The sequence below is a fragment of the Ostrinia nubilalis genome, chromosome 5, assembly GCF_963855985.1.
Source record: "Ostrinia nubilalis chromosome 5, ilOstNubi1.1, whole genome shotgun sequence".
Classification (NCBI taxonomy): domain Eukaryota; kingdom Metazoa; phylum Arthropoda; class Insecta; order Lepidoptera; family Crambidae; genus Ostrinia; species Ostrinia nubilalis.
In genome coordinates, this window is record NC_087092.1 from 4,091,857 (window position 1) to 4,119,243 (window position 27,387).

Genomic DNA, 27,387 nt, shown 5'->3' on the forward strand with positions numbered 1-27,387 from the left:
AATGAATGGAATGAACGGCGAACCAATCAATCAATGAAGTTTCCGTTACGACTTACGACCATAGACCACAGATTTGACTACCGGAAATAGTAAAAAGGCAATAAAATGACGCTGAATAAATTAACGCTCCATAAAAAACGCTGAATCGGTTAACGGCAGTTTATTTTTCTACAATGAGTTTTATGCTAGCTTAATTTGTCCGCATGCCTTTAATTGAATCAGTACTTAGGTACACAAAAAAACAAACGAAATTTTTATTTTATTTAAAAAGTTTATTAGCAATTTGTAAATACAAATAAAGATAACCCTAGTGGTAAGGTAAATAAATATTATGCTTGTGTTACGAGTAGGTTCATCACCACATAAAGTTAATATGGAGGAATATTAACTTTATGGTTCACCACCACAATAGTCGAGCGGCGGGGATCGAACCCGAGATCCTAGGATCGGCCACTTCAGCCAGTCGTCGCAAAAAAAAAATGAAATGTGTCATGTTCTTTTATATTCATTTTTTTTGCCATTGTCATGAACAAATAAAAGTTTGCTGCTTACTTATAGTACTTACGAGTAGTATTAATAACGTAAAAAAGAAAATAAAGAACTGATCAAAGTAAGATTGTTTCTTAATTTTACGCATTCATATTGAGCCAAGATTGAATTTGGTAACTTAAAAAATCGTGAAAATAAGTAGGTACGTTTCTAAGTGGGTACCTAAGTAAAAGTTATTATTAAAAAATAAGTTTGAATCTGTTGATTGAGCTCTTAGAATTAAAGTGCATGCGACGTTGCGTGATAGGCAAGCGCAAAAGCACTCGCCCGAACTTATAGTTTCATACATTCATGAATAGCCCTCTGCCCTCTAAAGCTTTAACAAAGTTACAAAGACTTGAATAGTTTTCCGTTCTTCTTTGGTATGTTATGTTGGGTATGCTGTAATACATTATGCCTGAACATAGGCGGGCTTAGCGACAGGCCCGCGCAACTCGTTTTCAATGACGACACGGCCGGGCCGGCCGGCAGTCGCACGCTGAATTCCCTCGCTTGCACACTGAACTTATGTCATGGCTGTGCTATTTCGGTCGGAGCTATAAAATTAAAAAGCAAACAGAAAAGAGCGGGGAAATGTTGTTCCATTTTCAAAAACTACGATAACTTGGCTACACAATAAATTGGTAACTTTTCAATAAAAATGAAAATTTTTAGCGAAAGTTTTGAGTTTCTTCGGCGTCGCATCTTTTTGGTAAGTTTTGTATTTATTTTATAATATTTTATAACTAATTTAAAGGTTAATAAAATAATCTAAAAACTATACAATAGGTATTTTAATCTACAGGAGGATATTAAGTAAGAAACATTTTAAAGGCTCGAGTATATTCCGAGAAGCGATGATGTCAGAGGCTACGTGTTCCGAAAGACATTCAGCTCGCGGCATATTTTATTACTTTAGTTTAACTTTAACCGTGTCTTTATGCGGTTAATTGAGCTTCAACATTATTTTACAATCACATTCTATATTAAAAGGCGAAAGATTTAGGTAATATCTTTGCGCTATCATAAATTAGTTAGCAAGTAGGATATTTAACTATTATTTTTAAGAATAATAATAATTTGCTATCCATGTATGAAATAATTTTGAAAGTATTAAAAAACATACCTACTCTTTTTCTATTTTTGCACCTTTCAAAGGGCTTTGTGGTTCATCTAGCTAGACTATCCTATAATGAGTAAGTAGTCAGCATAAAACGTATCATGGAATATACCATAATCATGTACACAGGTAATAAAGAGGCAATCCATCAACGGGTAACGTATAATTTTTTTACAATCTGCACTAAAAAGTCGCGTAGTTAGGAGTTAAACAAACGAAATCAAGAACCACAATCAACAAAAAAATCGTCACCACTCCATCGCAGAACATAAGTTTAGTATTCTACATTCTACATATTATTTTACTTAATGATTCGGTCTTCGGATAAACGAAGCACGGAGTACCAAAACTCAAAAAAGTAAAGGGTAAAATAAAAAAAAGAACTTGCTTTTAGGCACTTTCGTTTTAATGAACGATCCGCGTAAATTACGGCGTCTGACTTTGAACTTCATAGTAAATAAAAATTGTGCGAGAGAAAATGTTCCTGTAAGAAATAGAAGTTTAGTCATGTAGCTATAGAACAAACTACGATGACGGCTGACGACGCGTACGTGTGAACTTGTAGTTGATTGATCATCATCCACGCAAAGATAATGTTAAACACAGACAGCTCTAATGTAAACTAAATTATGATGATAACAAATGTGTACTAGTTTCTTCTTAATTGTGTAGGTGTTACCAAGGTAACTATGCCGGTATCGGTAGTTGCACCATGACTAAAGTTCCAGCGATCAGGGGTCGAATCCTGCAAGGAGTGAAAACATTAAATGATGTATTGAATGTTATTGTACCGACAATGGGTCAACCGATCCGAAATAAGATTGTGTCACCCATATGCGTTTACTATTACGTAGTAGCTGCTAATAAGACAACGAGATGTAAATGTAGAGTTGAATATGATTCACTTCGTTTAATCTCGAAGGAACGTGACTGTGGGTCTATCTTAATCGAGCGATTTCGATTTCTCTTTCTCTACCTGTCTCTCTTATCTTTCATAGGACTGAAAGAGTCGGATCAAAGTCGAATGTGACGAAATAGTTTTACGGAGAGCTTTTGAGTCAAGGCCTTAGTTGCAGCGCTCCGCACGCTCTACAATATGCATGGCTCGAGCCAGCGACTTCTTTACTTTGCCCGTAATGCCTCAAAGGCTCAGCTACAGTGCTATACGAATATTATCAAATTTTACGAGAGCATTTTGTAAGGGGTTATTAATAATTTAGATTTTAGACCAATAATGTTAAAGTAGGTACAGTTCAATGAATTTTGACGATTTTATTTTACCATCCTGAATAATGTCCAGTTATTAATGGACAAAAATATTCGCCCTCAATTTTGGACATCGTGCGATTTGAAGTGATAATTAGAGACCGTACATTTTCAGAAGGACGATGTAGCCATTTTGGCGCTCCTATCACCAAGAGCGATCTCTCTGATTGCCGATCGAGACGATCGGAGAGAGACATATTCGATAATAATTTATGGGGCAATTTTTACTAACCGCAGACATTAAGTTACTTCTTAACCGAAATAATGAATCAGACTAGTATTTTTTAAATTTACATACACAGAGAGAGATTGTACCTAGTGCTTCTGTTATTAAAGTTCATTAACCTTCTGTGTAACTGTGTAGCCTATTATACAGACTTCAAGCACTGCGCTATTGGAACAAATCCCGTCAAATGCAGATGAAAGTCACAGACTACAGAACCCTAATGAATCAACTGGTCATTTTTAGAGACAGAGTGTTACACTAAAGATTTGTACTGCAAGTAAAGTTCATTAACCTTCTGTTTAGCCTATTAAACACTGCTATTGGAACAAATCCCGTCACATGCAGATGAGATGCAATGATAGCTCGGCATTGGTAATTAATGCGCGCCGCGCATCGGCCATTCAGCGCTCAATGGGCCAGTGGTCCTGTCAAAGCGATACGCACCCTGAATAGAGTCTGGCTGTACTATCTACAGTTCTACACTACACTTCCGACGCACGGCTGTTTGTGTTGCACTTCTTTCATTCAGGTCGTGGACCGTAGTAACCTGAAAACGTCTCGTGCAGTTGCATCTTCGAGTGTTTTATTTTGATAGAGTTTAGTTCGTTCACTCGGTTGTTCAGCGATTTTCTTCAAAGATACCCTTTAAAACTGTCCCTTAGCGTTTAAGTTTAGGAAAAAGCTCCAAGCGTCTCGTCTTGTAAGTAAGTAGGATTTAGGTCATGAAACAAAGCTGCAGTAAAAAAAAAATCAAATGGTAGGTACACCCTATAATTCCATAAAATGTTTTCTTATCATTTGAGGCGATCTTAGGTCCAGGGTAGTGTGCAAGGATCTTAAAATTTTACTAACTATTCGAAATTTCATTCATGCACAATTTTTATCTGTAGGAATCTTATTAGATGAGCTCGAGCGTCATTTTGCTTACAAAAGAACCGAATCAATATTTAGATGGATATGCAATCAATACCTACAATCACAAAGCAATCGTTAGGGTAGAGACGTGTCGGAGAGCGGACATCCTGAATGCTGTCTGCCTGATGTAGAGCTGTACGTAGACATCGGTTTACACGCCGGACGCGCGCGGTGTTTGTGTTCGCACTTCACGCCGCGTTGCAAACGAGATATAGTGAGTGGACATTCACACTGATATGACCCAAAAATGAATTTCAGCGAACTTTGCACGACTTGCACGTGGATTACGAATCCAGGACAAGTCATTTGTTCTGGTATGCGAGGCTAAAGCTAGAAATGCACAAATACTTAAATCTTTTCATAAAAGGCATCCAAAATGTTCTTAAAACCATAGTAACAGATTGAAGAGTAAATATAGAGTTCCCTTGATCACTGTTTATAATTCGAAAGATTCCAGATTTAATTGAATGCTTCGCAGAAATAGCCACAGTTTGTTTTTGTTAAGATTAGGATGAAGAACACTCAGTTAACGATAGTCGGATTTAATTTTAAGTGATGACCAAAGTCCAAATTAATGTTAGCACTAAATGGTAACGTTCTCTTAATTTTTAAAATAATTCATAATTATTGTGTTCATTGTTTCAGATATCATGGATCTCATTAGTCATATACCTTTTTTATAGTACTTTTATTTATTATCTCCACGGTCGTGAGTTTCATTATTTGAGACGAATTTTAGGGGTAAGTGTTGGACCAAAAGTACTATTGTATTAAAAGTTTTAAATTCGGGTATGAAAAAAGGTCTCTACTATTAACAATGTATGTTCCAGATAGGGCTATGTGTGTCTAGAGGCACTGCGTCGGTGCTTAACATAAGTTCAGCGCTGGTGCTTCTTCCACTCTGCAAAAAACTCAACCTGGTGGTCTACCGCCTTCTCTCGGGGCTCTGCCCTGGCGTCTTCTTCTTCTGGCTGGAGAAGGCCAAGAGCTTCCACATGACTGTTGCTGTTACATTAGTATTATTTGCTGGTGAGTTAATCAATCAATGCCATTACGAGTTGACTCTACATTTAATATTTTGGCTTATTATGTGATAAATACTTTAGCTATGTATTTCGAAAATTTGGGCAGTTACTATTCTAATTAAGAAAACTGAAGGAACGCACATGAACAGCTTTAGTTAATTTTGTTAGTTGCTCTTAGTTCTTCGATTGGATTAGGCTATATAAAATTCTACTCGGCGCTGCTACAGCTAAAAAATTGAAACTTCTTTGAGCAGTTGAGATTTTTAAAACTTTCAAGGAAAGGCAGCATGACGTGAATTATTTTTGGCGGTTAGAGCAAGCAACTATTATTAAAACTACTTTCGTAAATCCCGATCATAACTGTCGAAGTGGTAATAATGCATTTATTTACGTTTGAGCTCCGAATGAATTTATAGGCGTGTAAATCACGTCAAACGATGCTTTAGCAAATAACGAGCGATAGCTTCAATGAGTCCCCCGCGCACGGTTTATAATAATCCTAGTGTGAAACCAACCAAAGTGGTTTCAACACTAAATCACCGTTAAACCTAAAAGGCTCTTGTTCTAGGCACCATTATGTCCTCGAGACGAAAGCTAATGGCGTCACTGCCGCTTAGCACCAGCTTTTGTGCCTTACCTATGGGACCAAGGGGAGATCACACTTGTTTGTTCTTATAAGATGTCTGCCCATAAATTACACGGTGCTTTTGTCTCACTCACCGCTGGAAAATGTGAAATAACTTCCCATTAATACTTTAATAACACATGGCTGTATGAATAATTTTAGAACGTGTTTTCAGTGATACATTCCATATCTCACTTTGTGAACTTGTGGAATTTCTCTAGAGGCTACGACGAGGAAAGGAGCGAGATAAACTTCGCCAACTATAAAAATCAGGTTAGTTACTAAAGTTACGTCCCTTTGAAAGTTTGTACAAATGCTTGTAGCTGAAGTTGTGGACAAATACGATAAATTTTCATAGCAAATGTGCAGCATAGCCTACTTATCAGGCCATAGTTTCCTCTGCAGTCGACCCTCCAATTTCCCATAAGGCAAATTTATGGGATATGGCCTACACACACATACACGCTGGCCAAATGGGTTGCAGAATTTTCGTTCGTTCGTTTCAGGAAAGACGTCCACTGCTGGACAATGGCCTCCCCCAAGGATTTTCACAAAGACCGGTCCTGCGCCGCTCGCATCCAGGCACCTCCCGCGACCTTCACCAGATCGTCGGTCCACCTAGTGGGAGGCCTGCCTACGCCACGCAGTGCAGAATCTTAAGTTCGCATATTTCTCCCTTAGTGGCCTAAGTGAAGTGGGCGCTGCACGCTGGTTGATTAAATTATTATTTTAAGACCATTTTACAATGTTATTTTTTTAGAATCCTCTATCGCTGTTGATGAGCCAAGCAGGCCTGACGGGTGTGTCGATGCTGCTGATAGTAGTAAGCATGGCATTGACCTCCATGAGGGCAGTTCGGCGGAGACTGTACAACGCCTTCTGGTACACCCACCAGCTCTACATGCTGTTCTTGGTGCTGCTGATCGTTCATCCCTTGAGGTTAGTTGAAGTTTAATGATTAATGATTGTTCAAAATTATGTTCATACCGTACACTTACCACTTACACCCACTTGGGGTTGACGGGCTTTGGAGGGATGCAATAGATGGACATGTCCATCTATTATACATGTACCAATATCAAACCACTGTTTTTATGAATAAAATGCTTTATTTAGTAGCTAGTATGCACTGTGGAACCTACACCGTCTACTTGTCAAAACGTAACAGTCTTCACCGGACTCTACGATTTGTCAGTTCCTTCGCACTTTTGGTAAGACTTTACTAAGTAGGTCCTGTCTACTACTAAATTTCCTCAACATTAAAGTTCTTAGAACTTTTCTGTGTAATTTTGCTTTGCCTACGTTTTCCTTGTTCATACAGACCTACATCTTTATCGTCTTTACATGTAGAGCTTTATTGTTGTTTATTGCTCAAACAGAACTGACCGCGTTTATTGAAATTGAGTCAGCAACAATGACTCATTTTTGAGGCGACATGAGCAAGGGCAATATTAATAGACGATACCAAATCGAGACGCGAGCATGTCAAGGTTTACCCGAAGGATTGTTAATCTTAATTTATTTAACAACAATATTTCACGTCAGTAAACATATCAACTTATACCCACATAAATTCATCTGATCAATTTAGTAAACACCCTGTATATTTACATTTCGTTTTTGTTTTAGCGGAGTATTAAAGAAAGAGGTCATCGACGAAGACGCTAGTCTCACTAGTCAAAACATGCATTACTCAAACACTTCTTCAGAAAATGTTCCTCATAAATTCGTCTCTATAAAATCTCAGGTAAGTGTACAAAAAGCCTTTACTCATTCATCAAAATGAGAAAGTATGTACTGACCAATGAATGTCATAACATTAAAGCTTTTTCACAGATCTGGAAGAACTCTACAAATAGAGTTTTTCAGATCTGTGAAAAAGCTTTTAAGTTACGATTTCATAACCGCTTTGCTATTTCCTCACACGCAAAATCAATCTGAAATTCCTGAAATTAGTGCTGTAGTTTCTGAAATTTTTCGCTATCTATTGGCAACGTGGCTCTAAGTACTCAGTGATCATCTTCGTTACGTTTAAAAACTTTAGCTTTTATCACAATATAAACTTAACTGAAACACCCTCTATTGACTGTAGTAATTAACCGGCAATCTCTACTACGCCAGACGTGACATGCAGTACTTGTAAGTTCTCACTGTAATTGAATATATTAAGCTAATAGATCGGAATGGGCCACTCTACTGTCGACACGTCGCTACACGAAATTGCAGATCCTGCATCTAATTTCTCCCCTTTATGACGTGATATTATTTGGGGAGATGAAGTAATTTTCAGGTAAAATGCCAGTAACACGATAAAGCATTTTAACATTAGGAGATAGTTATCAGTAGATAAATAATGGTTGAATTTTTTTTTAACAAAAATGTTAGGAACGCATAACACAGTTGCCTTAATTTCGATTGCCCCCTGTTGGAGCTTGAATCTACGACTTTATTAGTGTTTTTTTTAAACCTCTTACTACTACAAAGCAGTAGTTTACGATACTCCATAAGATTGATCAAAGGAGGTACATTGTTATGTTAGGTATATAATATGGGCTCTATAATTTGTAAACTAAGTAGTTTTTCATTTGGAAGCTCCAATTACGTAATTTCATTATGATGCTGTGCTTACAAAGGGAAAATATTGAAAATGTGCTTACAGGGCGCAGTTTGCTACTTGATATTGATTTAATATGCATATTAATTAGAATTTTAATGAGTCATTTCGTCAGTCCGATCGACGATGCGTATCCACTTAAACCAAAGTATCAAACTGCAATTTATGGTTCAATTAGTGACAACAGTCGTTTACTAGTCGATATTATTGGTCTAATCCAATGTAGAGTTTATTTTATGGACGTCAGCGATGGTCACGCCTCTCATTATGTCTCAAACCTTGGCTGTTGTGATGGATTTGCTCCGTGGGAATGTACAACAATGCCTGTATTTAGTCGAGGATGAATAGGGATGATACTATAATGTGTACAGCTACAGATGATGCAACTACCTAATATCAATAGGACTATTACTGACCTAAGGCAGTAGGAATAAATCTAAAATCTTGAATAGGTTTTCTGCAATTGATTCAAAATATTGAAATTCAACAAATCGCAGTCTTGAATTTATGCTTGTTTATTGAGATCCAACATCTACCGCTTGGTTAGCGTTAAAATATTTCGTAGTTTAGATTGAAGTCAAAATAAATAACAGAGGCTAGGCATTATTTGTAGAGTTAGCTTCAAAGTGCGTCAGTTTGGGAAAATAACATCAATAAACTGGAAGCTCAATTTACATTGTTTCATTTCAGACCTGGTTGTGGATGGCTTTTCCTCTAAGCTTTTTTATAATGGATCTCATTTGGCGAATTTTGTCAAGAAATCGGGCGAGAGTCAATATATTACAAGTAAGTTACCTATATTCAAATCAAATACGTAAATATTAAATTGATTACATAAGTAGCTAGTAACATTCAGTATGCTCATGCACGAGTAACTTTACCTTTTTATTACATAACGCTACTTACCTTGTAGAAGGCTATATAATAAATAAATAAATAATAACTAACTTTGGTCGTAAAAATATTGCACTCAGTTTTGTATGTTTAGTTTGTCAGTGGTAGGGGGTGAGTTTGTAGGTTAAATTGTGTTTTTCGATAAAGTTAAACCTTGATCTTTAACGCGGATAAAGCAAATAGAGTGAAAGCGCTGGCAGTTAGCTAACACTAATCTTATAAATTATGCTATTTGTATGTTGTTTGTTTACGGTACGGTACAGATACCTGTAATTGTGGCTCTACATGGACTCAACACGCATAATTAATGTCCAGGGAGTAATTAACAGTAGAAATGGAACAAAATACACTTAATGTATTGTCTACCTGCGAATGCACTAATTGTGCAATAATTATGTATTATCGCAATACAGGGCGCGATTTATGGCGCAATCCCGGCAATAATGTAGGCCGATTATATTGTATTATCCACTTATGAACGCGTATTATTGGATTCGAAGGATTTGCACGCTAATGCTTCCAGACAGGATGCCGACTTACATAATAAAGCACCGTCGACCGTCTTCCTGAATAATATGACTTAACTACCTAAGTAGTACAACTTACTTATTATAAAATATGTAGAGTACCTACCTAATGAGAGCTTTTTGTGACATTTGTGCCCAATCTGTTTAAGACATTGTAGCTAGGCTTTCTGAAGGAAATAAAACCATTAGGTTTTATATTAGACTCGACTATAATGCGCTTTAGTTGCTACTTGATAAGCCACAAGAAGAACAAGCTTTTTCTGTGTTTGAAAACCTCAACTCTCTATCGTGATTTACGTTGTTAGTCGTACAAGATTATATTATTGTGTCTATATTTTTAATTATAGGTAGTATTTTTCAGCTAAACATTTTGTTTCAGGTGAGTTACATGGCCGGGCGAACCATGAGCCTGACCCTCAGGTGTCCCCCCGAAGGCTTCGCCTGCCGCGCGGGACAGTACGTGCTGCTACAGTGCCTTGACGCGTCGTTGCTGGAGTGGCACCCCTTTACTGTCGTCAAGGTGAGATGTTGTGAGGGTAGTCATGATACTGACCCTCAGCTGTCCCACGAAGGCTTCGCCTGCCGCGCGGGACAGTACGTGCTGCTACAGTGCCTTGACGCGTCGTTGCTGGAGTGGCACCCCTTTACTGTCGTCAAGGTGAGATGTTGTGAGGGTAGTTATCATACTGACCCTCAGCTGTCCCACGAAGGCTTCGCCTGCCGCGCGGGACAGTACGTGCTGCTGCAGTGATGTAATGATCGCGATCGAGGGTAGTCATAAAATAAATGATAACAAGGGTCAACTGTACACGAGCGCTATAAACGCTCATTTTGAGAAAGCGTTTGAGTCTTCACGGCCACTCATGGAATTTATCAAAATATGTAATATAGCTTTCCGCCCGCGGCTTCGCCCGCGTGGAATTTTGTCTGTCACAGAAAAACTTTATCGCGCGCGTCCCTGTTTCAAAAACCGGGATAAAAACTATCCTATGTTCTTTCCCGGGACTCAAACTATCTCTATGCCAAAGGACAGTGCCAATCCATGTATGGAAGTTGGACCAAGTGCTGCCCAGAATGAAAACATAGTGCATTTTATTCCTCAGGCCAATAGTAATTTGTAAACTGGAGCGCACTGAAATCTATCCCTGGAGTTAAGAGAAAAAAAGAGTTTTGTTTTGAATTATTTACATACAAAATATCATCGATGTATACGTACTACCCATAAGATTTCGCGATTGTGGCATTAAATAGCACTCGCTATGTTGAAGTTAACCATACTGCATCCGTACACCTTACTTTAGTACGACTTCGACATTATTTTTAAGCGATCAAGCGCTGTTGCAGTAGTTTGGTTAGTTGACAGAAATTAATAATTTCCAAAATGGAGCAAGAAGTTTTTGCTTACAATAACTTCAATAATCGATTGTAATACACCAATACATTAACTTTTTGCAAGGATAAAAAACTAAAACTTCTTGCTTCATTTTGGAAATAATTAATTTCTGTCAACTTACCAAACAATTAAAACAGCGCTAGATCGTTTATAAAGAATGCCTAAATCGCACTAAAGTAACGTGTACGGATGCAGTATGGTTAAGTTCAACATAGCGAGTGTTATTTAATGCCACAATCGCGAAATCTTATGCGTAGTACGTATACATCGATGATATTTTGTATGTAAATAATTCAAAACAAAACTCTTTTTTTCTCTTAACTCCAGGGATAGATTTCAGTGCGCTTTTGTTCACACATTAGTATAGGTCTGAGGAACAAAATGCACTATGTGTTGATTCTGGGCAGCACTTGGTCCAGACCCTGGCACTATCCTTTCATCAAAATCGGTTGCGAGGTTTAAGCGGGAAAGCGTAACAGACAGACAGACAGACAGAGTTACTTTCGCATTTATAATATTAGTTGGGATTAGTTGGGATGTAACTTTGTTTTTGTTTCAGATACCTGAATCTAGTCAAAACGATTTTGTTATATGGATAAGAGTGACGGGTGATTGGACTGAAGCTTTAGAGAGGCTGTTATTAGATAAAGATCCTGCTAGACTAAGGTGGGTTATTCTGCCAAATTACTTATATTTTTGTTTCTATTCAAATATCTATGTATTATTAAGATGTTCCATCAATAACTTTTTTATGTTGTTTCCAGTGTATTAGTGGATGGTCCGTTCTCGAGCCCCATGGAAGGTGTTGCGGGCTGTTCGGTAGCGATATGCGTAGCTGCCGGTGTTGGCATTACTCCTTTTGTCGCATTACTAAGGAATATGTTCTTGTAAGTTACTACTGTCATAGTTAGTACTGTTTATACTGTATAAAATAAACTACGAAGATATATTAAATAATAAATATTATTATCACTTTAACTCCTTCGAGCCGGATACAAACAGTCGTTTAATGTCTAAATCTAATATTTTCAGTATCCGGCTCGAAGGACCATTGTCTTTGCACTTACCCAAATAAAAGCTGTTCGTTTAAAACACGTCACTAATTCCTCATTTTTTTCTCAGGTACCCAAGAAGCTATTTACCAGGGAGGATCCACCTCCTATGGATAGTGAGACACGAAGAAGAAATAACTTGGCTGGCTGATTTAGCCACCAAAACTATGATGCGGCTACGAGATTCCAATCGACCTGACCGCCTGCACATTGAATTATACGTCACAAGTACCAAGAACAACTTGAATGCTAAGAATAAAGAAACCATACACTTAGTTACATTTAATGGAAAAGGAGTCGTTCATAAAAGAGAATTTACAGACGATGAAAAAGCAACGCTTCTGACTCCGAATTTACGAAGGAATGGGAACTTAGTTAAGGGGGTGGATAATGAAGGGAGTAGTGTTGGGGAGTATAGCATAGCTAAAGAGTACCCACTGCTGGGATGTAGGGTACGAAGGGGACGACCGCACTGGGACCGCGTGTTTGGGTATTGGGTGCATTTGTACCCTCAGTGAGTATTTATTTTGATTTATCTTACTTTTCGTTACTTACAGTCGATTTAACAAATAAATATTAAAAAAATATGTTTGTTTCAGAGCCCAATTGAATTTATATTGCTGTGGACCAAAGAAGTTAGTAAAATTGTTAAGAAACAAGTGTAAATATATCTCTAGCACGACAAAAACCAAATTTACATTCGTTCACGAAGGTTTTTCATGATCAGTATTACGCTACAATTACCTTAATTTATTTATTAAAATGCATTTATTATGAAATTTGTTTTATTTTACAGTTACACTTATTATGAGGTTCAATCGACATTAATACTTTACTGTACCAAAAGATAACATTTATGAGCACTTCGATGTGTTAGATGTTGAGAGAAATATAATGGCTCAAGGAGCTTTATGTTATAAATCAGATTCAGACCATTCTTTTTCGTTCTTCCATGGATTTCCATTACCTACTGTGGTTTTAGATAGAGCTTTGGGAAATAATGGTTTAAGATTCAGAGATAATTTTGTGTAAATGAAGTAGGCTATAAATACCTAAACTAGAGTAGACAGTGTTTGAAGATCCCAGTGTTAATACACTTCTTGAAACCCTCACCACCTTACACATAGAACCTCCGTATCCCAAAAAATACATCAGGTGAATAAAATGCCTAGCCTATTTTTCCACCTGGGTGAAACAGAATGCAGATAATATGCCAAGGACAGTTTAGTAAAATCGCATCTAGCGATGATTTTGAGAGTTTTGAGACGCAGCAGCGGGGGTAGCGGTAATTAGTTAAAACCTCGATTATTCATTAGGATTATTGATCGCGATTTAAACAAAATATAAGGTTGCCTTTCCACTGAAGTAACGAGGAGTTGAGTAGAGGAGCTGTGCCGGGTCTTTCGCTCCACCAAATTCGGAACATAATATTTTTTTCTGTAAGCACTGAAATCGGAACGCAGCCCACGTCGCGCTGTCACTTTGACAGTGACATTAATGACAAATAAATTGAAAAATTGCAAAGCAAAAGCAAAACAGCACAAGAACTTTCTGAATTTTTAAATATTCATCAGAATGAATATTAAAAACGATATAAATAGTACGGAAGCGTACCAACAGCTCTTCCCAAAATTATTAGAAAATCCCCAAGTGACTTATCAAAATTATGTGAAAAGATTAGCGAAGTTTCATTTTCAAGTCAAAGCTATCATACAGGTAATTTTGTGTTAATTTTATGAATATTACAGGTGTATTTTGAACTGAATTTGAGTATTAAAATATTCTATTGTAAACATTTTATTTTTCAGGATATTTTAGAATGTAGAGGTCCCATGGATGCTTTGAATGAATTGAATGAGAAGGGACGAGCTATGATAACATTGTTAAGGGAAGAAATGGAAAGTATGGAGCTGTATGGCAAAGACAGTGGAGACAAGACATATGTTGTTGAGCTGGAGACGCAAAGGCGTTTACTAGCTGGGTAAATAAGTTTATTATTAGGCAAAATAACCACTCCGTAGTTAATAATACTATTGCACTTCTGACTCTTAATTATTTATTAAAAAGAATAATTGCTGTTTCATATTCTAATTTATAAATTTGTTTTTCTATACAGACTTCTGAAGGAATTCAAAGATGCGAACATTTTTGCATTGTTCGTGATAGAGAAATTGCAAAGAGAAGAATTGCTGAGGCCGGTGGAGGGACAAGAGCCTGTGTTGACGCAAAGAAAGAAGAACGTTGACAGGGATGGCTTATTAAAAATGTCTACAGGTAAATAGATTAAAGAAATAATTAATAATGGTATTTATTAAATTGATATTAGAGTTTTGTTATTAGAAGTGTGACACTTGCCATTAACCCTTCAAGTATGTTTCCTCAGTCTAATGTGATTATGGCTTTATTGGTTAAAAGTGGTTTGTTAAGGTTTGGTACCTACTCACAAAGCTTTGAGGACATTATGCAAATACAAATAATTTATTGAATTTAAATATACCTTAACTAATACAGAAACAAAAAACTGTTAATGTATGTTTTAAATTCAATAAATTATTTGGATTATTTTAATAATTTCATTAGTATTTTTTTAAATTACGTTAATGAAGAAATAAACCCAATCTATTTCCTCTGAAAAAAATAATAAAACAAAAGTAATCAAATTGTATTCTAACTTCTAGGCACTATCACAGAATAATAATAAGTACTACGTACAGAAGTTTTACTTCGCAAAGGTATTTAAAAAAATGTATGCTCAATGTCATTAACAATATGGTGTAAATTAGCCTGTCTCAAGAGTCAAGCACCATTTTGTTGACAAACGTCAGTGATCGGCACTGCGCCGAAGCTATAGGGCTGACTTCGGTAAAATGATGTGACGTGAGGTGCCAAACTGCGGAAAATGGCGGAGGAAATACATGATTTAGCATGAATTATCATGAATAATATTAACTACTTATTTACCTCTCAGTGTCTTGAGGCAGCTTAAAAAAGTACATTCTGGGTTTTTATTATTATTTAGGCAGTTAAATACTGCACAGTATTTAGTACACCATTTTCTTTATTTTCTTCCATCATACACAAGAATACGCGTGCGTGAGTCAATGTTCGCTCGTATGTGAGGCCTTGTCGAATAGTACCCTGTAGGTGGGCCATCGTGCGTGTTTTGTTTTCGATGTAAACTCGCGGAGATGAACAGGCCTGGCACTATTGAAATGTTACTGAATGACACATTATTTTGTTGTAGGTGTGACAGATAAACTGTTATCCATCAGCAGACAATTGGCAGACACAACACAGAGGAGCCAAGACACGCTGGATAGCTTAGTGTCGTCCAGCTCCACAGTGCATGTGAGTACAATTTTAATAAATAAAAATAAAAATTACACAGTTGTTGAACACTGTTTTAAAATGACATTTCCATACTAAACATCGCTTTAAAACACTGTCCAACAAGCGTGTAAGTTTTATTAGTAAGGGGTTAGTCTTCAGTGCCACATTATTAAGTAAATCAACCTTATTTCATAAGGCATTTTCTGTCAGTTAACTTTTGGGATGAGTATCTTTATCATGTCTTGTGTAATTTCATTATACAACATTGTCTACATTGGTGATTTATTTCTGGACCTTCCCAATTGTTTAATAAATTGTTTAATTAATTTTTATAAATGTTGCAGACTTGCATTCTTTATTTTCATCATTCATGAATTGGGAAAATATTTATTACTAACTTTTCGCCCGCGGCTTCGCCCGCGTGGAATTTTGTCTGTCACAGAAAAACTTTATCGCGCGCGTCCCTGTTTCCGGGATAAAAACTATCTTATGTCCTTTCCCGGGACTCAAACTATCTCTATGCCAAATTTAATCAAAATCGGTTCAGTGGTTTAGGCGTGAAAGCAAGACAGAGAGACAGACGGAGTTACTGTTATTAGTAAATATTATTAGTAAATTAGTAATATATTAGTAAATTATTAGTAAATTAGTATAATTAGTATACATGTTACGGTTAATGTGATAAATTGAAAATTATTAATAATAACCGGTTATTATGAATAATTCCCGACAGTCGCGGTAAAAGTGATAAATTAATCACATTTAACAGTGATTATTTAATAATTCAACCTTAGTACTAACAAATTTCATAAAAGAGAACAACATCTTGTGTACGTGTTCGTGTACAGCCAAACTTTTGAACGTTTTGATATCGTATATTAATATAATTTGGCATAATGAGTTTGGAATGTTTCTTGCATAATATTACTTTTCCATGATGCCTATAACATAATGTTTTGATTTAAAGTGAAAAATAGGTTAAGTTGCGGCGGGGGTGGCCCTTGGGCCACCCCTAAGCCGCCTATTTAGTTTTATACACACATAAATGACCTCATATTAATCACATTTACCAAATCATGCGGTAATTATTCATAATAACCGGCGATTATTCATAATTTTCACATTTATCACTTTGACCGTAACATACATATAAATATTAGTATAGATTTAAAGGCATTTTGCATAATCTATTCTAACTTCCTTTTGAGATTAATTAATCAATTGATAGCAAATTATATACTTTTGTCTCACGCCTGTCACTCATGCCATGGCTCTGAGATTATGATACTTTTTTTGCAAACAGATTATATTATTCTTATTAATGATTTACTGGCTTATTGCTAAGTGCCTTTTTTCCTGTGATGCGGATTTCCGCACGCGTGCGTGTAGCCCACGTAATAGAAAAACATGTATGAAATAATGAAACCAGATGAAAAATTACACCAGACCGTGCCAAAATATGCATTACAGGAAAAATAAACTGTCACTTTTCTGAGCTGATGTAGTTCAGGGCCGCAATAGCGAAAAATCTTAATTTTTGGTAGCTGTGTTGTTAGTAAGTAATATTGTAGTTGTCCATACATACATTTTTATTAAATTAGTTACTTGTTATAAGATGTCAAAAGCTATTATGGGTTCATGGGTAAATCGTTGTAGGCTTATTAGTGGGTAATGCATGCGTTTGTAAGAACTTGTTCATAAACTGGTTTATCGGGAAGATGCATGGTCTCAGTCTATGTATTCACAAGATTCTCGCGGCAATTTGTAGTACTACTTGTGTTTAGTTTTAGGGAACAAAATCGGAGCTTACCGAGCAAGCATAAAGAACTTTATGTATTTTGTTTTAGGGCACAAAATCGGAACTACAAAACACTGCTAGCACAATATCGCAGTCCAGCAAGCTGCTCACGAAATACGGCCGCCGCGAGTTCACGGACAAAGTCATTATGTTCTTTGCATTCCTCTTCTTCTTAGCCGTCTGCCTCTACATTGTGCAGAAGAGGTTGTTTTAGGAACCCCATGTATTTGTAATGGTTATCGATTTTATAATTTAATTTAATTCTATTATAAGTAGGTATTTATTATGAAATATATACATCCGAATCTATAAAGTTAGTTTTATGTAGGTATGTTTTCCTGTTCGGTGTTACCGTGCGGTTAACTATAATGCTGACTCCCTATTGTGAACTCTATGCAAGGCGCGAATCGCGACTTGCACGCGCGTTCGTCTGGGTCCTTGTCAGTCGGCGTGACCGTGTGACTCAGTCAATCACCGACCACGCCGCGAGCTTACCGCGTGCCGCGCTTTGTTCCGATCAATGACCTTACAATCGCGGCAATATAATGTGGAGTAAAATTATCATAGTCTCGCTGCTCGCTAGCCATGTGTGCGCGATCAATATACTTGCCATCGTTTCTATTCCGCTCAAAAGTCATTACATGGCTTTCAAGCCATTATTCCGCGAATTTGCAAAGAGAGGACACAATGTCACGGTAATCAATCATTTTCCTGATGAGGAGCCCTTGAAGAACCTGAGATTTGTCGATATCAACGGAAATTATACGAATATATCGAAAACCTCCACACTAGAGAGCTACGAAAATGCGTACGCCTCATTGGTACCGGTGTCTAACTTTTGGCATCATTTGGTGTTGGCGCCGAAGCGGGTCCGTGAGGAGTGTGACAATTTGTTTTTGAATGAAAACGCGTCAGCTCATTTAGCTGAAGGGAATAAATACGATGTTGTGTTTGTGGAGCAATTTTTGGGGGACTGCGGGCTGGTGTACGCAGCGACTCAGTTCGACGCGCCCATCATTGGGATAACGTCGCACGTGCTGTTGCCGTGGGCATACCGGCGGCTGGGGATTCCTTTCAACCCTGCGACGGATGCGTTTTATTTCTTATACGGGGGTTCTAACCCGTCTCTACTTAACAAGGTTCAGGCCACAATCGGGTACTTTGTTTTCAATGTGCTGTTCAACTGGCACAGGCAGCAGTGTATGTATGACGCGATGAGGTACCACCAGCCGCAGCTGTCGTTCGACTTCGAGAGCCTGGTGATGGAGCGGACGAAGATGATGTTCTCGTACCAGCACCACTCGATAACCGGCGCGCGGCTGCTGGCGCCCCAGCTGTTGGAGATTGCTGGCGCTCACATATCCAAGCCTAAACCTGTACCGAAGGTAAGAGTATATCAATTTTATTTCATCATGCGATGTCTAGATTTCAAGCACAATAATATGAACTGGATTCTGTCTATCGACTTGTGAAACTATCAGACTAAATAAGTACGAGTACATAGTTTTGTTTGCGCACAGATTTAGGTAATGTTTGTTTTTATGTGTAAACATAAAGTAGCTACCTATTTGCATATGATAAAAGAAACGTTCATAAGTGTCTTTATTAATTGTAATTATGTATCTTAAAATGTTATTATGTGCACTGCCTACCTAACCACAATCCAACTTTAAACTCTTAAAAAAGTGACCTTCGTACACTTAAGTACTAAGAACACATACCATTTGATTTACAGCATCTAAGCTGCTGTTCTAATAATAGACAACAATAAAATAAAAAAGAAGTAATAACGAATCTGATCAACGAAATAAGTAGGTAATTAATTACATACCTAACTCCAAACTAAGCAGACACTATGTTACCATGACGATTGTATACAGACCATTTAGTAAACGTCTGGGTTTACTCGTACTATCGTACTCGACACATTGCGTCCTGTAGGTAGGTAATTCGAACCCGCAACCGCTGGTTTTGTGGGCCAGCATAGCAATCGCTTGGTTTTGTGGGCCAGCATAGCAACAACCATTCCATACTCAACATTTAGTTGCATTGTGTTAGCTAACTAATAAATACGAGTAAATAATGGTCTTATCTAAGCTAAGTATTCTAATAATTGTGTCACCAATTAGTTCCCTAGAGATCACTAAACATAATTTGATGTAACGGTTTCACTAAACATTCGTCTGACAGACTAACAAATTAAAACTTATATTTTATGTATTTCGTATATTTAATGATAACAAATAAGATAATCAGATTTATCAGTTTTTGCATTTATGACGCATCGGGACCGCGTGCTCACCGCAAATGGATTTTTGCAAGAGGGGTATGAACACTTGATCATCCTGCGTTTTTATATGAACAAATCTGTATTTTTTTCATTTATTTACTAGTTCTTGAGTTGAACTCGAAGGTGCACTTAATATTTAGCATTAGAATCTCATAAACCATGAATGCTATTTCAGGACATCGAGGACTTCCTCGCCACAGCCGAGCACGGGGCAATCTACATTAGCTTCGGCTCGAATCTGAGGCTGAGCACGATGTCCCCTCACAAAATGGACCAGTTCCTGGGAGCCCTCAAGAGGATCCCGCAGAAAGTCCTCTGGAAGTGGGAGAACGACACCTTCCCGGCGGGACACGATAATATCCTGGCCAAGAAATGGTTTTCACAAGTCGACGTTTTGTGTGAGTATATTCTTTATTTGATCCCATCTTAATTTCTTTAGTAGTGTAGGTATTTTAGTAGGCTAATCATGACCAAATAAATATTTATAGAAATACTAGCGGCCGCCCGCGACTTCGTACGCGTGGATCCCGTTTTACCCCCTTAGGGGTGGAATTTCGTAAAATCCGTTATTAGTGAGCACTCCCTTTCTATGATCTGAGGTGAGCACCTACGTTCTAAAAGGAACCCCCATGCAAAATTTGAGACTCCTAGCACTTGTAGTTTCTGAGATTTCGTGATGAGTGAGTGTGTCAGTCAATCAGTGACCTTTTGCTTTTATAGATGTAGATCATTGAAGTAAACATTATAACTCAATGATGTAGATACTACAATGAACTTCAAAGTTTTACTTAGGATCGCCATACACGGACAGCTTGAAGCAGCTAGTATCGACCGCTTCAAGGTGCGACTGCATAGCAAACTACACACCTTTTACATACACAGATTCACGGAACCGCTCGAGCAGTTCTGACTGCTTCGGGCGCTTTGCAGCACGACGAAAGACAGCAAGAGCGGTCCGTGTATTATAGATGCAAAATAATCTTAGCCCAATCGTAAAGTTGTTTCAAACATTTAGTCAAGATAGGCAAACGTCGTTTGTTTGTATGTCCAAGGTAACATGTGATTCTGAGATTCCGCTGTGATTTAAATAATAATCAACGTGTTAGAGAGTAATTTACATTCATGCCTTTTCCCTTCACGATTTAAAATTACAACAATCATGTGTGAGTTCCTTAATCCTACTTATCCCAACTAATATTATAAATGCGAAAGTAACTCTGTCTGTCTGTCTGTCTGTCTGTCTGTCTGTCTGTCTGTCTGTCTGTTACGCTTTCCCGCTTAAACCTCGCAACCGATTTTGATGAAATTTGGCATAGAGATAGTTTGAGTCCCGGGAAAGAACATAGGATAGTTTTTATCCCGGTTTTTGAAACAGGGACGCGCGCGATAAAGTTTTTCTGTGACAGACAAAATTCCACGCGGGCGAAGCCGCGGGCGGAAAGCTTAATATTATAAATGCGAAAGTTTGGATGTCTGGATGTCTTGATGTTTGTTGCTCTTTCACGCAAAAACTACTGAACGGATTTTGATGAAACTTTACAGTATTATTGTTTATAACCCAGAATAACATATAGGCAATAATTTATGAAGATCTGTGACAAACTAAATTTCACGCGGGTGAAGCCGCGGGCAAAAGCTATTATCATAATGAATGCATTTTTTTAATTATATTACAATATTGTTTATTTATTGTTACGATCTTTGACCATTTCAATGAAAGAAAGTTTAATATTGCCACAGCAATTTTAAATAACAGATTGGGCTTTGTTCATTTTGCTCTGAAAGAACGATTTCACGATAAAAAGCAAACGAAAACTAATTAAGTGTGCTAAAGAGATAAATGAGATAGATGAGGTAATTAGATTCCTATGACGTCAAGCATGGACAAGGACGGGGTTCGTAGAGCTATTAGTATAAAAGAAACGCTTTAATTTGTGGAAGTCTGCAGCTGGTCGAGAATTTGCTCCGGTCTTTTTCTAAAGTGGCATGGCATTGATGCGTCTTTCCATTCTATACATAGCCAGAACGCAAGGGTGTGAAACTAATCGACTATAGTTTGGATATGTCTTTTTTTACTAAGCTCCTCCAAACTATACACGACCAGTACGCATACGCTGCGTACTGCTCGCGTATACTTTGTAGTGACTTAGGTCAATTATCTTCCTCCAAAATATACATCGCCAGTACGCATACGGACTAATCATGTATGTATTGTAATAAGTGCGTGATTACAATTTATACGCGAGTAGTTGCATGCTAGTCATTTTGACTTATTGACCTCTCTTTCTATTACATACTAGCTTTCCGCCCGCGGCTTCGCTCGCGTGGAATTTTGTCTGTTACAGAAAAACAATATCGCGCGCGTATTTGCTCACCGTTTAGACCTACCCTGGACTACGACAAACATTTTAAAACCAAAATCAGCTCAATCGGCCCAGCCGTTCTCGAGTTTTAATCAGACTAACGAACATCAATTCATTTTTATTTATACAGGGTGTTAGGTAAATGGGTATATGAGCCGACACTAGCCCATGTTAACATGGGCATATAAATGGTATGGTAAAGTCAGAAAATTGATATCTTCATTTTAATTATTTTAATTTTCATACAAATCGGATTTTATAAAATTTATTTTGTATGAAAATTAAAAAAATTAAAATGATGATATCAAATTTCTGACTTCACCATACCATTTATATGACCATGTTAACATGGGCTAGTGTCGGCTCATATACCCATTTACCTAACACCCTGTATAGATAGATTAATTCATATCTGCGTGTCTACTTTAAACATTGAATCATCTTACGACACGTGTCATTGTTTTGATAAAGGATTTTTTGGTGTTTCTTATTCTGCCATAGAAAAGATATTTGTTTTGGGGCTGATATTTCACCAATTTTAGGTATGGAAATATGTCAAAATGATTTTGTTCTTGAGATAAAAGTTAATAAATAAAATAAATAATAAATAAATATCCTTAGACATTTTACACTGCGCTTCTAGTCTCAAACTAAGCAAAGCTTGTACTATGGGTACTAGACAACGGATATAAACATAATTAAATACTTTTTTTTTGTAAATACATACTTATTATACATAGAAAACACCCAGTCCAATACAAACAAATATGTTCATGCACACAAATGTTTGTACTGTGCGGGAATCGAACCCGCTACCACTTCGAACCACTACACCAAACGGCCGACAATACAAACCTAGCATTTAAAGTCTCGCATAATATTGTATTTAATGCGCGTTGAACTTTCTTCTCTCACTCTCTCTCATATTAATTAAATTGTTATTTAATTTGAAATCTACCTAATCAATTTAATTTCAAAAACCACTTACAACAGTTTTAAAAATCTAGATTTATTATAGATTCAGTAAAATAATAATATTTTATGTAATAATATCAAATAAATGTAATTTTAAATATAGTTCCATATTTTACTGAATTTTACTAAATCAATATCAACTAAACACACTCTAGTCAAGTGTAAGTGGTGTAGTAGAAACTAATCGAGTATAGTTTGGAGATGACTTTTTTTACTAAGCTCCTCCAAACTATACACGATCAGTACGCAAAATTCGTGTATAGTTTGGAGTCACAGATTTACAAACAGGCACTCCGAAATATACACGAGCAGTTTCCTATGGGTGCGTTCTGGCCATGTATAGAACGGAAAGACGCGGCATTGATATTCAGTAATTCCGTCACGTGTTAAGCATTTTAGTCATACAAAATACTAGATTATAATTATCTTCTATTGTAGATTCAAAATTATTTAGTCACTTTACAGACGGCGCTAATATAGCATCCTTGACCTAGCAGGTGTGGTAGCGTTTTAATAAATAAATAACGATTATTGCATACCTAAACTGTGAGAGCCGAACTCTATCACTACCTCTCACTTATTGCATAACCATAAATACAATACAAATCGTTGCTATTGTAGGGATCAGAAGAACCAGGAAGACGTCGGTTAATTAGTAAGGTTTTGTAATAAAAGTGCTACCGACATGACAGAACTTCATCTTAAAATTTTCAGGTCATCCGAAAGTCCTGGCTTTCGTGTCCCACGGCGGCATGCTGAGTTACTCGGAAGCCGCCTACTGCGGGACGCCGCTGATCGCTGTCCCGTTCTTCGGGGACCAGTTCTCGAATGCAGCGGCCATTAAAGAGTCTGGCATGGGCACATACATCTTCTTCCAAGACCTCACGGAGGAATCTTTATATGAAGCATTGATGAAGCTGACGTCAGACGAGTAAGGATCATTTTAGCATTTTATAACCACTTCAAGTCTAAAACAGAATTTCCAAAGTTGTCACACAGATAGGTAAAGGTACATAAAACATAAACATAGAACTTGTAAGAACTATCTCATCTTCAATTTATTAAAAAACTTTTTATGGGACCAATAAATCGAAAATCCACAAAAAATATTTTTTAGTAGGTACGTGTATTACACGGTCGTATCGTTATCGTATTTGGGGATATTTACTATCGATCAGTGTTTACTAGCCATTTCCCTTTTATGCTCTCGCTCTTATCAATTGGTGATTCTTTGCGATGGAACGAGACGACATGACAGGCAATGGGTAGTTAACACTGTTGCCGATAGTACTTATAGGTACCTAATCAACATAAGATTATCACACTATATTATCACACTTCACACTAATTAATAATATTAGTGAAAGTTTGTGAGTGTGTGTGTTTGTTACTTCTTCACGTCTAAACGGCTAGAGCGATTTTAATAAAACTTGGTATGGAGTTAGCTGACACCCTGGATTAACACATAGGCTACGTTTTACCGCGGGTAACACCGCGGGGAATAGCTAGTGAATAATAAATCCATAGCATTCTTACACAAATAAAGTTGCGTAATGTGGTGCTAACCTACTTAGTCTAGACTGTTATCTAAGTATGTAAGTAGTATCAATGTACACTACTGGTGATAATAATCACTTATTGGTGATAACGATCAGTAGCCAGTTTTTTGATATCTTGTATTTATTGTGTGGCTGTACTAAATGAAGCTGGAAACATTGAATTTTCGGACAGATCCAGTTTATTCTGTAACCTATTGATACCGTTTGATAGAGCTCATGAAGCACTTTCAAGATCACTAATTGGTGTTTCGATATCTTTTATAGTTTAGAATCGAGTGAGATCACTTATCGTTTCCACCCTGTATACAGGCGCGGATCCACCGTTGTGGGCACTGTGGGCATGCCCACAACCCTAATTTGCTTGTTTTAATTATGATCTATTGATAAGATCGATGTGTCTTTGTCCGGGCATGTAGTGATCCAACTCTCACTTGTGTGCGTTACCTCAGCGACATGGTGACGCTGATCAAGATGTGCCTATATAGAAAAGTTAGTGCCTTATATCCTGTAAATGTGCCGAGAATCTTGCATTTGTACCCATTAAGGTTTTGGAGTAATTGGAGAAAATAAGATTGAAGAAAGATAAGATATAAGGCACTAACTTTTCCACATATGGGTCATTCCACAAAAATATGTCAACTCTTAGTCCGCGCCACATTTCACATGAAATATTTGTTAATATTTTATTCCAAAATTGTTAAATAACAGCTCGCAATGTGCTTTATTCATCACCCATTTATATTTTTTGAAACTGTTTTTAAAACGTCTTAAATTCCTTTTGAATGACCCAAAACGTCATTCCCTAGGCATGTCCGTACTCCAAAAGTTTGTGTTTTGGGACCCACATTTATAAAAACATCAACTTTATCCTTTGTTTTAATTAACGAATAATCTATTTAAATGTATATTACACCAAATTCTATTAATATTTTGCGGTTTCAATAAACAATAATTTGATTTTCTTTAGTTGAAAAAGAGTCTACAGCTTTTAGCGTCATTCCCTCGCCACGGACTGATTTTATAATTTTGCGCTTTAATATGTATTTAGAGTGAATGACATTTAGTTGAGTTTAAAGTACGATACGAAGTTATCCTCAGACCATACTGGCTTTGCGGTAGCCGTTTTTTGAATTAGTTCAAACGTGCCAGTTGTTGCGGAAAAATGTGTTAATCCAGTCACTTCGTCAGTCCCTAGTTGAGTAGCTTTATTGATTACAGTAAGAAATTGTATATAATTTAATTAGTATTTACGTGTGGTTTTTTGGCTATTTTCGGCACATCGTATTAAGCATCTTATAATATAAAGTTAATCTGCATTTGTGTTAAGTTTTACTCCAAATCGTCAGTCCCTAGAGCGTCAGGCCCTAGCTTTAAACGGCACTTGGGACTAAATTACTATTTAGGGAATGATGTTTTTTATATAGTGATAATAACAAAACAACTACATTATGTATATTAACTTATCTATAAATGTTAAGGTTATAAGTTTTATACTTTATTAGAAGTCATATAGGAGTAATGTAGTATGAAAAAATTGAAAATTATAATTTCTCCTAAAATAAAGCATAAAGTGACTGGCCCTTTTAGACATAACATAATTAATTAATAAACTATAATTTACACTAATAAAGTATTCAAAAGCATCTTAAAAAAGTTACGGACAAAATGACGTCGAAAATATACAGATTTTTATGGAATGACCCATATGCACATCTTGATTAGCGTCACCATGTCGCTGAGGTAACGCACACCTCTCACTTTGCTAATTTTTGGTGGCTGTGCCCACAACCTTTTTTGAGGGCTGGATCCGCGCCTGCCTGTATACAGTTGTTCCAGGACAAAATTATCCTGTACCGAGCGATCGTCAATTTCAGCTTTGTTTTTGTCTTCCATAAGTTTTACAGCCCTTTACTTTCCTTCGACAGGATGCAACAAAGTGCGCAAAGGGTCTCCAAACTCTTCCACGACCGGCCCATGCCAGTCTTGGATAGCGCCATCTACTGGACGGAGTACGTAGCGCGACACCGCGCCTCCCCACCTTCTCTCCCTGCTACCCGCAGCGCGTGGTTCGAGACTCTGCTACTAGATGTCGCCTGTTTCCTCATTGCGATTTTTGCACTATTTGTTTGGCTGTGCTCTCTTGTTTTCAAAATGCTCAAATATATTTTACGTAAGACTTTAGGTAAACTTTTATGTCGACAAGTCGAGCCTAAAGCTAAAAGTCGAAAAGTTAAAGCTCAATGAGAATTCCAATAGCATTAATTAATGTAATTATAATGTTAAGTATTAATTTTCAGTTGACAATAATGTATTACGAGTATGAATCATAATTTTAAGTAGAAGCTTTAATTTTTATCAAACAATAAATTGTTCTGTTTAATATTTATTTTACTACAATCACTTTCTGTATCTGCTGTACATAATAAATAATGTGTTGTGTTATTTATGTAGGTAAGATAAGTAATAAATAGGGTCAATAAAATAAACCAATCATTACAAGTTATAACTGGTTAAAGTATTTCTTTTATTTTACACACCAAATTGCCCACTTACCCACACACACCACTGAGACTAATCTGCAATTTTCTGCAACTAAAATCCGATATACACATTCAGCTCTATTACGAGTACCTATTATTTCTTTCGTGACACCAAAATGAGAGGATAGTTGAGATTTTAGCCTATAATTTACATCTTTTGTAAAAAAACATTTCACTGTACATTTAATCCCAATTATTTACCTATTAGTTTTCAATCAACTGAAAATATGGATATCTAAGTATTTGCTTTTTAAATTGATAATTAATAAATTAGTCAATTGACTTCAATACCCCGTCGTTTTTTCATCGGGGGGTTAAAATTAGTAACGTCATTGGTCTTTTGTCAC

General features: G+C 36.9%; 3 protein-coding genes across 3 annotated transcripts; all 3 read left to right on the forward strand.

Moving 5' to 3' along the window:
* Positions 1-1,019: 1,019 nt before the first annotated feature.
* LOC135072213 (NADPH oxidase 4-like) lies at positions 1,020-12,964 on the forward strand. The gene is made up of 12 exons (XM_063966160.1): positions 1,020-1,240; positions 4,701-4,796; positions 4,886-5,084; positions 5,881-5,978; positions 6,466-6,644; positions 7,335-7,452; positions 9,010-9,105; positions 10,120-10,398; positions 11,693-11,799; positions 11,898-12,020; positions 12,256-12,699; positions 12,785-12,964. Exons 1-12 carry the CDS (start codon positions 1,190-1,192, stop codon positions 12,906-12,908), a joined length of 1,914 nt encoding a protein of 637 aa, XP_063822230.1. The 5' UTR covers positions 1,020-1,189; the 3' UTR covers positions 12,909-12,964.
* A 716-nt stretch (positions 12,965-13,680) lies between these two features.
* Positions 13,681-17,620, forward strand: LOC135072214 (vesicle transport protein SEC20). Its single transcript, XM_063966161.1, has 5 exons — positions 13,681-13,901; positions 13,994-14,166; positions 14,302-14,459; positions 15,430-15,533; positions 17,363-17,620. The coding sequence occupies exons 1-5, from the start codon at positions 13,761-13,763 to the stop codon at positions 17,525-17,527; spliced, it is 741 nt and encodes a 246-aa protein (XP_063822231.1). The 5' UTR covers positions 13,681-13,760; the 3' UTR covers positions 17,528-17,620.
* Positions 17,621-17,767: 147 nt separating this feature from the next.
* Positions 17,768-27,006, forward strand: LOC135071709 (UDP-glycosyltransferase UGT5-like). The gene is made up of 4 exons (XM_063965491.1): positions 17,768-18,698; positions 19,779-20,001; positions 23,656-23,872; positions 26,426-27,006. The coding sequence occupies exons 1-4, from the start codon at positions 17,859-17,861 to the stop codon at positions 26,742-26,744; spliced, it is 1,599 nt and encodes a 532-aa protein (XP_063821561.1). The 5' UTR covers positions 17,768-17,858; the 3' UTR covers positions 26,745-27,006.
* Positions 27,007-27,387: the final 381 nt, after the last annotated feature.

Excerpts from the sequence above, each read along its gene's own strand:
- LOC135072213 (XM_063966160.1), top strand. The coding sequence starts at position 1,190 with ATGAAAATTTTTAGCGAAAGTTTTGAGTTTCTTCGGCGTCGCATCTTT. Across the intron at positions 4,797-4,885 it reads ATTTGAGACGAATTTTAGGG|ATAGGGCTATGTGTGTCTAG; the intron begins GTAAGTGTTGGA and ends TGTATGTTCCAG. Across the intron at positions 9,106-10,119 it reads CGAGAGTCAATATATTACAA|GTGAGTTACATGGCCGGGCG; the intron begins GTAAGTTACCTA and ends ATTTTGTTTCAG.
- LOC135072214 (XM_063966161.1), top strand. The coding sequence starts at position 13,761 with ATGAATATTAAAAACGATATAAATAGTACGGAAGCGTACCAACAGCTC. Across the intron at positions 13,902-13,993 it reads AAGTCAAAGCTATCATACAG|GATATTTTAGAATGTAGAGG; the intron begins GTAATTTTGTGT and ends TTTATTTTTCAG. Across the intron at positions 14,460-15,429 it reads CTTATTAAAAATGTCTACAG|GTGTGACAGATAAACTGTTA; the intron begins GTAAATAGATTA and ends ATTTTGTTGTAG.
- LOC135071709 (XM_063965491.1), top strand. The coding sequence starts at position 17,859 with ATGTGGAGTAAAATTATCATAGTCTCGCTGCTCGCTAGCCATGTGTGC. Across the intron at positions 20,002-23,655 it reads TTCACAAGTCGACGTTTTGT|GTCATCCGAAAGTCCTGGCT; the intron begins GTGAGTATATTC and ends TAAAATTTTCAG. Across the intron at positions 23,873-26,425 it reads ATGAAGCTGACGTCAGACGA|GATGCAACAAAGTGCGCAAA; the intron begins GTAAGGATCATT and ends TTCCTTCGACAG.